A 13,241-nucleotide genomic window follows, 5' to 3' on the forward strand; every position below is an offset into this window, starting at 1 on the left:
ATGTGGTGATGGGTGGCCATGCCGGTGTGAATGTGGCGATGGGTGGCCATGCCGGTGTGAATGTGGCGATGGGTGGCTATATCGGTGTGAATGTGGCGATGGGTGGCTATATCGGTGTGAATGTGGCGATGGGTGGCTATATTGGTGTGAATGTGGCGATGGGTGGCCATGCCGGTGTGAATGTGGGGATAGGTGGCCATGTCGGTGTGAATGTAGTGATAGGTGGCCATGTCGGTGCGAATGCGGCAATAGATGGCCAGGTAGTGAAACAAATCAATCAATCAATCAATCTACTTGAAGCTTATGTATTTGTGCCTATGTTCAGGGGTGAATATGGAGCCCTAGGCCTCATGTATATGGGCATATATGTGCATAAATGCATTCTAGTGCCTAGAATAAACAAATATTCTAGCTGATAGAATGAATTTGTGCACATATGATTTTAAATGCCATCCGTGTATGGAATTGGGTACCAAAATGTGCGTTCCGGTGGATTTTTCTTCCAAAATGTACAGCAACTTATGACTGTCGGCGTAAATTCGGCGATAGGTGACCACGTCGGCGTGAATGCGGCGATAGGTGGCCATGTAGTGAAACAAATCACATGTCTACTTGAAGCGCATGTATTTTTTTATGTGCCTCTGCTCAAAGGTGAATATAAGGCCTTAGGCCTCATGCATGTGGCTATATATGTGTATAAATGCATTCTAGTGCCTAGAATAAACAAATATTCTAGCTGATAGAATTAATTTGTGCACAGATGGTTTTAAACTCCATCCATGTATGGAACTGGGTACCAAAATGTGCGTTCTGGTGGATCTTTTCTTCCAACATGTACAGCAACTTATGACTGTCGACGTGAATGCGGTGATAGGTGGCCATGTTGGCGTGAATGCGGTGATAGGTTGCCATGTTGGCGTGAATGCGGTGATAGGTTGCCATGTTGGCGTGAATGCGGTGATAGGTAGCCATGTAGTAAAACAAATCACGTCTACTTGAAGCACATGTATTTTTTCATGTGCCTCTGCTCAAGGGTGAATATAGGGCCTTAGGCCTCATGTATGTGGCCATATATGTGCATAAATGATTTCTAGTGCATAGAATAAACAAATATTCTAGCTGATAGAATGAGTTTGTGCACAGATGATTTTAAATGCCATGCATGTATGGAATTGGGTACCAAAATGTGCGTTCCGGTGGAATTTTCTTCCAACATGTACAGCAATTTATGACTATTGGCGTGAATGCAGTGATAGGTGGCCATGTTGGCGTGAATGCGGCGATAGGTGGCCATGTAGTGAAACAAATCATGTCTACTTGAAGCGCATGTATTTTTTCATGTGCCTCTGCTCAAGGGTGAATATATGGCCATAGGCCTCATGTATATGGCCATATATGTGTATAAATGCATTCTAGTGCCTAGAATAAACAAATATTCTAGCCGATAGAATGAGTTTGTGCACAGATGGTTTTAAACTCCATCCGTGCATGGAACTGGGTACCAAAATGTGTATTTCAGTGGAGTTTTCTTCCAACATTTACAGCACATTATGCCTGTCAGTGTGAATGTGGCGAAAGATGGCCATGTGGGTGATATATGACTATATTGGTGTGAATGGGGCCTTATTGTAGAATAGATCTATTATTAAACATTATAGATTGTAGGCTCCTGTACACACACTGCCTGGTCACTGGTAAAACCCAATAACACATGGATGGCCATGTGAATGGAGCCTTATTATAGAAGAGATCTATTATTAAACATTATAGATTGTAGACTTCTGTACACACACTGCTTGGTCACTGGTAAAACCCAATAACACATAGAAGGCCCTACAATAGTCTTCATTTTGAGTATGTTGTTAGCAGCCTCTAATAGAGTGGGCCTCGTTCTCCAATGGCAGCTGAGCGCGGGGCTCTGCACTCAGTGTACACAGCGTGACGTCGGTCCACACACATTACAATAGGAAAACACTGCCCGTGTTTGCACCTTCGTTCCATATCCCCAGGCGGGTGTTCTTTTTGAATGAATGACGTCGCCGAAGCGGCGTCCAATGGGGCGAGTGGGCGTGGTGCATATTGATGAGGCGCCGGCCCAATGACTGGGCTGGGAGGTTGTTTTAAACGGGGAGTGCACTCCAGCCAATCAGCTCGCTCTCGTAGTAAGCTAGCGCGAGGTTGCGAGCCAAGCTTTTAGTTGTGAGCGGCGTGCGCAGGATTCACACCAGGCGAACAATACAGGTAGGTCCAGCACGGTGTGTGCGGGGGAGAGCTCCGGGGAGCCCGCGGTCTGAGCCGTCCTGTCACCCTATGGTGATGGCGGTGTTAGTAGTAATGTGTGTGTGAGGTGGTGGGGGGATGGGCTGTGTGTGGTAGAATTGTATAGGGCGGTATGTATTGTACGGAGCCCGCGGACGGGGTATAAGCCCCCGGTTATATATAATGAATGTGGTGTGCGGTGTGACCCCCGGGCGGAGTGTGGCCCCCGGCGGGCTCGGTGTGTCTGCAGTATCATGGCTGTCCCTGTCATCTCCTTGTTGTCTTGGGAGGAAGAAGGGGGAGGGGGGATGGGGGGAGGTGACCCCGCTCTTTTCTCTATCTCCCCGATCTTCTCTCCGGTGTCTCCCCGGTCGGTCGGTGTGTTCTGTGATTTCCCGGTGCCTAAAACGAGTCTCTCGGTAATCTCCTCGTACCCCGGAACCCCTGACCCCCCCTCCCCCACACGACCCCCCCATCCCGCTCCCCACTCTTCTCCTCTACCGTCTCCCGCCAGTTGGGGTGTTGTTGGCGGTCCGGTGTGTCTCTCCGGTACTTTTCCCCGCCGCCCCCCCCTCTCTGCCTGTCATGGCTGATCGCGGCTCTTTGTTATACACAGGATTGCGCTAAGCCTCAACGACGAGGGAGGGAGGAGGAGGGGGGGCGCTCCAAAAACCGCCCACTGCCGCCCTTCCCGGGGGACCCGATATACGGGGAGACCGGATTGTGAAAGAGAATCGCCTGCTCTTTCCGGGGACACCGGGCCGGTCCGGATCGGTGCGAGGAGAGCGGAGCGGTGCCGGGGAGAAGTGAGCGCTGTGTGGATTGCAGGCTGTATAGTGAGGAGAGAGGAGAAGCCATTTTAGTGAATGGAGAGCAGAGCGGAGAGAGAGAGAGAGAAGTCCTTCCATTCCTTTCTATGTATACCAAGGGGGGGACACCCTGTACCCCACACTACACACACCCTGCACCCCACCCCCACACACCCCCATCCACACTCATTTATACACCATTTCAGGGCCACTTTCTTTCATCAACAAGCTTTCCACAAAATGGAAGATGAATTATTGGTGACCTGTCTCCGCTTCTCCCTCCCAGTGCAGAGACTCTATGCAGAGACTGGGGCAGTGCCCGCCACAGACTAGGGCAGCGCTACAGCCCTCCATTATTATTACACAAAATTTATATTGGGGGGGGGGGGGGCGGGGGGGATTTTTATTTTTTTTATATTTTTTTTTTTTTCCTTGTTGGGATGACCTTACCTAACCCCACTTATTTTATATATTTGTGTCCTGTTATTGCAACTAATATATTTATAACCTTTTTAAAATTTTATGGGTAAACACTTTTTTCCACTTTTTTTTTTCCCCCAAGTGTTTGGTTTTTTATTTATTTATTTATTTTTTTTTTTTTTTTTACCCTGTTCAGTATTTTTACCTTTTTTTTTCTTAGAGAAGAAAGTAGTGTTTTTATTGGTCCTTCCCTATTTTTGGTCAGTTTGGTGGGTGGAGCTATTTGTGACAGAAGCAGCTTGCTGTCATTGGCCAATATGTCTATTAAAGCGCCCCCTACAGATCATCGGCTTGTACTGCATTTCAGTTGCAGCAAGCAAAATGCCTGATTGTCATATCTTGCTAAGTGAACCTGTCATTTGCACATCAGTGCTACTATGGGCCAATCCTCGTGTGTGGTTTTTTTTTTTTTTTTTTTTTTTTTTTTTTTTTAAACACGCGTGCATGTATGTATGTTAGATTTCTTTCTCCCACACTATCACTGGGACAGGAATGCGGCTAAGCACTTCTAGTTATCCTGTATGTGCCTGCTTTGGGTTAGTTGCTCAGGATGTCTCAAAGCAATAACATCACCATGACCATAAGATGACTAATGCTTTCAGATATATTGGGGGGGTGGGGGGGGGGGGCGCATTAATGGAAAATACTTTATTTTAAATGTTTTTTTTTTTTTTTTCCTGTGCAGATTGAAAGCTACATATTCTAAATCCTTAACGTTCACATCTTGGCGTTGCTATTACAGGCTTTTTTAAGGGTGTTTTTTCAGGCGTTTTTATGGGCCTTTTTACAGGTGTTTTTTGTGTAGGCGTTTTTAGATTGACTAGAGACCAATGGGAAAAACGCCTGTAATCTGCCCAAAAAGAAGCTCATGTACTTTTTTGAGCGTTGGGCGTTTTGCTCACGGCGTTAAACGCTCAGATGTGAACAGGGGCCATTGAAATGAATAGGATTCGTCTTGTTGGGTGTTTTGAGAGCTGATCCTAGAGCAGAAAAATGCCCCAAAATGCCTACATGTGAACAAACATAGCCTTAAAAGTGTATTGATTTCCTTTTTTGTTTTTTTTTTATCTAAAGTATTGATTTGATATTTGATTACAGATTTCAAAATGGCTAAAGGAGACCCAAAGAAGCCTAAAGGCAAGATGTCTGCTTACGCCTACTTTGTGCAGACGTGTCGTGAGGAACACAAAAAGAAGAATCCTGAAATCCCTGTGAACTTTGCAGAGTTTTCAAAGAAGTGCTCTGAAAGATGGAAGGTATGTGAATTCTGCTGAGACAAGAACTGATGTGTTTCATTATCTGATCTGTTTATTTGGTATAAACACATTTTTTCTTTACCAGACTATGTCAGCAAAAGAGAAGTCTAAGTTTGATGATATGGCAAAGGCAGACAAAGTGAGATATGACCGAGAAATGAAAGATTTTGGACCTGTTAAGGGGGGCAAGAAGAAGAAGGATCCAAATGCCCCAAAGAGGCCACCGTAAGTTAAATTTTTGTTGTTGTTAAAAGCAAACCCCTTCCCATTATTAAAAAGTAAAGCACTTTTTGTGCAGATAAAACAAAAGGTGTTGCTGGTCTGGAAGTAACTTAATAACTTTTCTTCTGCCATAGATCTGGGTTCTTTTTGTTCTGCTCAGAATTCCGTCCCAAAATCAAATCCACAAATCCGGGCATCTCCATCGGTGATGTTGCAAAAAAACTAGGTGAGATGTGGAACAACCTGAGTGATGGTGAGAAGCAACCCTACAACAACAAGGCCGGCAAGCTGAAAGAGAAATATGAAAAGGTAATTGATGTTTTTACTGCTTAAGGTCAACTTACATTTTTTTTTTTTTTTTTCAGTTGAACAAATGTGTAAAAGCATTTGCAGCTAAATCAACTGTTCCCTTACCTTATTTCAGTGCAGGCATAGCAATAGGTTAGTTGATGTCCATGAACTCTTCAGTTTAAAACATTTTACCATACAACCAGGTTCCAGCAGTCATTTTCTTGAATCTTGCGGCTATTGGACAAAATCATTTCTCAAGGGTAGCTTGTTAAATAAGGCTGATTATGCAGTAACTGACACTTTCCATATTTTCCAACAGGATGTTGCTGACTACAAATCCAAAGGAAAAGTTGATGGTCCTAAGGCTGCTCCTAAGATACCTAGGAAAAAAATAGAGGATGATGACGATGATGAAGACGAAGATGATGAAGAGGAGGAGGAAGACGATGAAGAAGATGATGAATGAAGTTGTACAATTGTGAATCTCATAGAGTAGGGGAACCACCTTCGGCTGACGTCTTATATGATGGTCAACTGCCGTTTATTAGGTTTAATTGCAAAAATTGGGTTCTGATATCATAGTTTCAAAAACGATGCTCCTTGGAGTTGTAACTGGTTTACATGACATAGCTGTGTGTGTAAAATGAGCAATCTGAAACTGTATCAAAGTTGTACATATTTCAAAACATTTTTAAAAAAAAAAACGGGCGCTCTAGTGTTCTCCTCACTCTGTGCACTTTGCTGTTGGTGTATCAAAGCATTTAAAAATGTTTCAAGCATTTTTTTTTTTCCTTTTTAATTTAAGGTGTTACTAAATGGTTATTTAGAAAATCCTGGGTTATAAACTGTACATATCTGTAATCTGTAAACTAGACAAATTCTTATGGTGCATATTTTTGGAGCTGATAGTACCTCAGGGTTTAAGAACGTCCCTGGCTTAAAAAAAAAAAAATCCTTGTGGGTTTGTCAATTTTGGCCCAAAGCATGCACGTCAAGACTTACACTACATCGGGCGTCAATTTAGCTTAAAAGTTGTCTTTCTGTATATAGTGAAATAGATTTCTGCTGTTAGTTGTTGAAAGGAGTTCAGCTGGCATGAGAAATGTATGGGTTTATTATATATAATTTTTTTTTTTTTTTTTGAGTTAGAGAAGTGCAGTAGTTTTTTAAACGGACTGTAGGCACATCTTCACACTAAAGTGAAGACCGTACAGGAATACTGAGTTGAAAAACATTCTGTGCTTATAAATTGCATTGTTCTGTTTTTTTTTTCTTTGTTTTTTTATTATGTTTAGAATGCTGAAATGTTTTTGAGGCAAATAAAACAGTATTACATTTTTAAGACTGTTCTTTATAAAATTGTTATAATTCTAAGTCTGTCCTGGCTTCAATCGTGTTGGACATTAGTCATGGTGTAAAAGGGTACACAAATAATAGGCTTTGTACATCTGATGTCAGTAAGAAGTTGCAACTTCACCATCCTACATGGGGCCAGACATAACATAAGGTACAGTAGAAAAGGCAAAGGTGGCTTCCACAAACTTTCTCTAGTCAAAATTATAGACATGAACACTAAACCAGCAGCATTAATAGCTTATTGTGAAAGCTATTGGAAAAAAAAGGTTATGGTGCTTTTTGTTAAATTTGGAATATTAGACATAAAATATTAGGGGTGTATTTAAAAGAAAACGGAAAAAAAAACAAAACTACTTGGATGCAACATCATCCCCTGCCCCCTCCACACAGAGTAATGAACAATCAAAGACTGTTAAATGCTTGGTTCTCAGTCTCCAGTGAGCAGAAAGTCAGGGACTGTCACTCGGCTCTGCCTCCATTGCTCACTGGAGTGCTGGGCTGTAGAGGGCTCTGAAGCTTCTCCTGGCATCTAGAACAATAAAGTCAAGATCTTTGCAAAGTCTAGGCTAGCTGCGTTATGCCAGTGGTTAGGGGGGCTCGAGCCTGCTGACAGCTGATTACAAGTCACAGGAATGTTGAACTATGGGCACTGGGTAATCCTAGTCTAGAATTTTGATTCCGTCTTGGATTGGAAACTATGGAGAATCAATCTCCTGATAGAACAGAGCCTTGGAGGAGACTGCACATGCTCAGTTTGGTGTGTATAGCTAGAGTTTTTGTGAGGGTGCATGTGATCAGCACAGGGCCAAGAAGCACTGTTCAGGCAGAGGGTCAGGGGTCCTGCAGCCTTATAGGACAATTTGGAGAATAAAAACTCCTACAAGCTTTAACCAGACATTCATAGAAGTCACAAGACTGCCATATACTGCTGATGAGAAAAGGTATTTAGATGTTTATTTTTACTAAAATAATTGCATTTCCATGTACTGTGGGAGACCAGATCTAGTGAATGCAGGTTCCTGGGTTTAGCTACACTTTAAGTACTTTGAATCTATTCAATGATATGGACCAAATATGCAGATCCAGAATAATCCTGATCTACATACTTGCTAGAGGTCAATACCTCAAATAAAGAAGGTCATCACAAAAGCCAGGTTAGCATTTTCTTGAGATCTGTAATGGGAGCCTCCCTTATGAAAATTCTTAGTTGACACGTCCTTGGCTTCAATACTCTTACTGAGAGGTAAACAAGGCCGGTCTACATGTTTCCTTTAACCCCACTAATAACAAAAATGTGAATGTGCTCTAGACCAGGGATATGCAAACTGGCCCTCCAGATGTTTCAGAACTACAAGTCCCATGAGGCATAGCAAGACTCTGACAGCCACAAGAATGACACCCAGAGGCATGACAGGACTTGTAGTTTTGCAACAGCTGGCTGGCCACAGTTTGCATATGCCTTCTCTAGACCAGGCAGTTGTCGCCAAATCATGCCCCCTTGTTTGCTTTTATCAGGGCCTCAGGGCACTATTCCTCCCACTGGCATTAACAATTGGGGCATAATTCCCACTACTGACACCAATAGAGGAGCACCATTCCTCCCACTTACCAGTAATGGGAAATTGCACTATTCTGCTAATGAGACACAATTCCTGCCACTGACACGAATGATGCTCTTCCTCTAATGGGCACAAATGATGGGTTATTATTTCCGATTCCAGGTCATTCTCTACTACTGGCAACAGTCCGGCCTCTCTAAAGTCTGCTCACAGCAGGGGTCCATTGCATTCCTGTGCTCTGTTTCAGGGACGAATTGGGCCAAAATTTTTGTCTGAATTCGGACCTTAAACAGCCAAAGTCGTAGAGGACTCTTTTTTTGTACAATGCATTCTGTGGCCACCCCAGAGATGTATGAATTGGCTCTATTGATAGCCGGTCGCAGTCTCCTGTCATGCAAATGGGTTGCTGGGAAAATTCGCATCAGTGTGAACCCAGCCTGAAGGATAATAAACTGGCCTTTCATTTAGAAAGTTTGGAGACCCCTGATGTAGAGGGACTGGTCTTGTATCCACCCTCTGTAGGCAGTGGGCCGAGAATGATTTCCCCAACTGAATTGGGAGTAATTGAAGAATAGCTTGCTCCCCCTCCTTTTTAAAGTGATTCTTTGTGATAAACTAAAATGGACTAAAAAAAAAAAAAAAAATCTACTTGCCTATAATGAGGTACATCACTGTTAAGGATATGTTTTCCCAGTAATTGTGCCCAATAACTGTATCAACTAACAATGAAGGACCAGCACCTGATGCAAATGCTACATGTAAAAAAAAAGGGTATACTTGATGGAAATTGTTGACTTTCACAACATCTTTGAACAGATAAACATTAAAGTGGTTGTGGCTTACCTATAGGTACTGTAAATATCTCCTAAACATGCACTGTGTAGGAGATATTTACAGTGCATGCAGCTGATGACGTCATTGGCGCATGCGCTTTGAAGGAACGGCCACCCGTGCCACTACTTCAGAGCCCTGTGCCATGAACGGTGGCGCCCGCGTGGGAGTGATGTAATCGCGCCTCCGGCCAATCAGATGGCCGGAGGACGCGATCCAGGAAGCAGGACGGCCAAACATGTCAGCGTCCTGTTACTGAGCAGGCGGCACTGTGGGGGCTTAGATTTTAGGTAAGTACTTAATAATGAGCTAGTATGCGATGCATACTAGCTCATTATGCCTTTGTCTACATTTTTTTTTTTAAGAGGGTTTACTTCCTCTTTGATACTTCATTCAAACAGCGTCTCCAAATGTGATAAAACTGAACAACTTAGACCAGCCATACACGGTTTGAATCTCAGACTTAAGCCGTTAATGGGCGGGGTGAATGTACTGAGTTTGGTCGATCAAAGGGTACAACCAGCCTGCCGGATTCTCTTGCGATTATCAGCTGCTATAGCCATTAGCGAATATCACTGTCAATTACTGATTCCCGTGTATGGCCTGCCTTACTTTTGAATAGCTAGAGTGTGGTATAATGATATATATATCTGTGCTGCTCCTTTATGTAAAAAAGTGGCAAGTGCTAAAGGGGTAATAAATATAGTCTGTAAAGTTAATAATATGGATATGCTCCTAAAGATAAAAGTGTTAACTTCACATGGACAGTGGTATGTGTATCAACACAATGTTGCCCTATATACTAATACCGCCAGGTGAATACAAAACCATCCAAAATATATAAACATTAATACAATACAATGTGAAATCGTGATAGCTTATAGTGTGCGAATAATAGCAATAAATAAATGAGCTTATGTGAATAAAGTGGCAAGTGAAAAAAAAAAGTCCTTATAGTCTGCAATGACTATATAGTGTAAAAAATTCTTCCAAAGGTGCTAGTAGTGCTCAAACTGCAAATGCTGATAGGACAACTTCGTGCTTCACTCTGTGCTCCCCTCTTGTGTCCCCACTAACCAGACAATAGAAGGGATGAATAAAGATAATGGATCAGCAGTGAAGTATATGCCCCTATGATTCTTCCTGGTGGGGTGGAATATATATCTCCTGGGTGTCGGGCTCCTATGATTCCTACTTACACCAATGGCTCCCAATGAAGGTATTCATACAAATGGGAAGAGAGAACTCCATAGTGTAACACTGTCAATGTTTATTGAATAAAAATATAATCCACTTACAGTTAATTGCGGTCAGCTCTAGAATCTCATGTTGGATGCCATCTCCGTTTGCGTTCCAACCACCGGAAGACTTCCAGATGGGTTTGTATTCATCTGGCGGTATTAGTATATAGGGCAACATTGTGTTGATATACATACCACTGTCCATGTGAAGTTAACACTTATCTTTAGGAGCACATCCATATTATTAACTTTACAGACGATTTATTACCCCTTTAGCACTTGCCACTTTTTTGCACTTTTTTTTTACATAGCAGCGTTGATATATATATCACTATACAACTCTCAAGGTATTTACCTTTGCTATCAGCAGCAGCCCACACTTTAAGCATATAATTTTCACAGCCATTCACCCCGGTTTTGGAGATAGGCAGTCATTTTCTTATTGGAGTGCATATTATATATTGTGGGAACACAACAAATTCATTCCTAAGCGCAGGTTTATTTATATTTCTAGAGTGTGGTGTTCTCTTTGTCATAGATGTGTGTAGTGTCATCATGCCAAGATTAAAAGAGCCCTCTAAGGACACCGGGAAGGATGTTGTGGGGGCCATTGAGTCAATCAAAGGATTTGAAAATCCCTAAATTATCTGAAATCAATCACTCCAATATAACGTAAATTATGTAGTGGTTTTATGCATGCATCCACAGTCATAAAGAGAGTGCACCAATTTAACCTGCATGGGAGGTGTGACAGAGAAAAAAAAGATTTCAGTTTGCCATTCTACATATAGGCAAAGACCAGGCCTTCTGGAACAATGTGCTGTGGACTGATTAAAGTGGATGTAAACCCCATTCATGAAATCTGACCTGGGCACATATATTTGTAGTGTTTACCTATCTCTCTCTAAAGCCCTAAGACCAGTGTCTTTCTGCTTCTCACTTCCTCTGTTAGTGGAATGTCAACTTCTGGCAAGTTCTTTGACACAGAAGATAAAAGCAGCTAAAAATTTGTGTCGGGGTAGGGACTTCAAGACAGATAAGCAGAGAGCTTGTCTATTCACAGCACAGCTCTGCAAGTTTCTTTGTTCCTTTGCCGGGTTTGGGGGGGGGGGGGTGCCTTTCCTCCAATCAGCTCGCACACAGTATATGTCCAACTCCCTTCCCACTGCTGAAACAGGAAGAAAAACTTGTAACACAATCAGCACTTTGTAAAGAATATAGAAAGCTGAAGACAGCAGATATACATGTAAAACTTATGTAGGGAGATTTGTCTAAGCTATCTGTATCATCTGAGGCTGTTCAGTTCACTGGGTATATTTAGAGAAGAACCTCATAAAACAGTGAAGCATGATGGTGGAAATATTATGAATTAGGGTTTCTTTGCTGCCTCAGGGCCTGGGCAGCTTGCAGTCATCGAGTCAAGTATGAATTCTGGATCATATTGATATAAATGTGAGGCCATCTGGCAGAAAGTTAGAGCTGAACTGGAAATTAATCTTTCAGGATGATACTGATCCAATGCATACTAGAAAATCTGCCTTTGAATAACCTCATAAAGAAGAAATAGGTTATGGACTGGCCCAGTCAAAGCTTTGATTTGAATCCTATTGAAATGTTGCATGGTGATTTGAAATGGGTAGTTAATGAAAGGAAACCTACAAACATCTTGCAACTAAAGGAATTATGCATGGGAAAGTAGACAGCCATTTAACAGAGTAGACAGGTGGACACAGCAGATCACAGTGCTCGGTACCCAGTCGCTGTGAGTGGCTGAGGTATCATATGATTGCTGTGACCAATCACATGATAACATGTAAATAGAACTGTCATGAATGGCTTGCTTATTATTGTGGTCTCTGTGATCACAATATAGCCATTCGCAACAGCCCTGTACCATGTGATAGCCAATCAGAGCAATTGAAAAGTAAGCAAACTGTCATTAATGAAAGCTAGTCATGACAGTTAAAATGATTGCTGTTACAATGTCCGCAAACTATTGTGACAAGACCACTTTGGTGACAGTATGTAAAAAAAATATGTATGTAATAAAAATTGTTTAAAAAATGTAAGTCTTTTTACATACTGTCAGCAGTCAGTGTCCCTAATCACCGCCGCACCAGTTGCAGTGTCCCTGATCAGCTCCATACCAATCATTGTCCCTGATCACCGTCACACCAGTTATGTATCCCTAATCACAGCCACACCAGGTACAGTATCCCAACTCATTGCTACAGCAGTTAGAGTATCCCTGATCACAGTTACAGCAGTTACAGTGTTCCTAACTGCCACACCAATTACAGTGTCCCTGATCACCACCACACCTATTACAGTATTCTAAATCGCCGCCACACCAGTTACAGTATCCCTACTTACCGCCACTAATGAGTTGTTCACATATGCAGTGCTCTCTGAAGAGGCATTCATGTTCGAATGACTCTTCAGAGAGCATTTGACAGGCAGTGCGGGGGCATTGTATTGCCTTCTCACTCTCTGCTTTAACCTCTTGGATCCCGTACAAGAAACCCATGCGATTGAATGAGTCACGATCGGTGGGCATACATGAGATTTAATTCCTGCCACATCTAGGGAGCTAAACATAGCAGCCATGGCAGGTGTACGCCCTCATCCGCTGCCTCTGCAGCTAAAGGAGGTAGCAGTTGAGGGGTGGCAAGACCGCAGCTCAACCGTAAGTCGTTACTGTCCTCACAACCTCATGTGTGAACGAGCCCCAATAGTGAAGACAGTCACAGTTCTCCAATCACTGCCACACCAGCCACAGTTTCGCCAGACCAGTGTAAATAGAATCGGTGTTCCTGATTTGCATGTTTATTGACCACGTTTCTGCCTGTTGCCTGGAACGATCCTGTGACCATGTCTATGCCTGCGCTGAACTGACCCATCTGTATGGCCAACCAGTGCCATCTGGGCAAAGTAATG

General features: G+C 42.7%; 1 protein-coding gene across 1 annotated transcript; it reads left to right on the plus strand.

The window, feature by feature from the left end:
• The first annotated feature begins 2,087 nt into the window (after window positions 1-2,087).
• Window positions 2,088-5,908, plus strand: HMGB3 (high mobility group box 3). Its single transcript, XM_082264549.1, has 5 exons — window positions 2,088-2,241; window positions 4,647-4,804; window positions 4,890-5,029; window positions 5,161-5,335; window positions 5,637-5,908. Exons 2-5 carry the CDS (start codon window positions 4,655-4,657, stop codon window positions 5,781-5,783), a joined length of 612 nt encoding a protein of 203 aa, XP_082120675.1. The 5' UTR covers window positions 2,088-2,241; window positions 4,647-4,654; the 3' UTR covers window positions 5,784-5,908.
• The last annotated feature ends 7,333 nt before the right edge of the window (window positions 5,909-13,241 follow it).

Source organism: Pelophylax lessonae, assembly GCF_965119305.1.
Source record: "Pelophylax lessonae genome assembly, chromosome: 7".
NCBI lineage: Eukaryota > Metazoa > Chordata > Amphibia > Anura > Ranidae > Pelophylax > Pelophylax lessonae.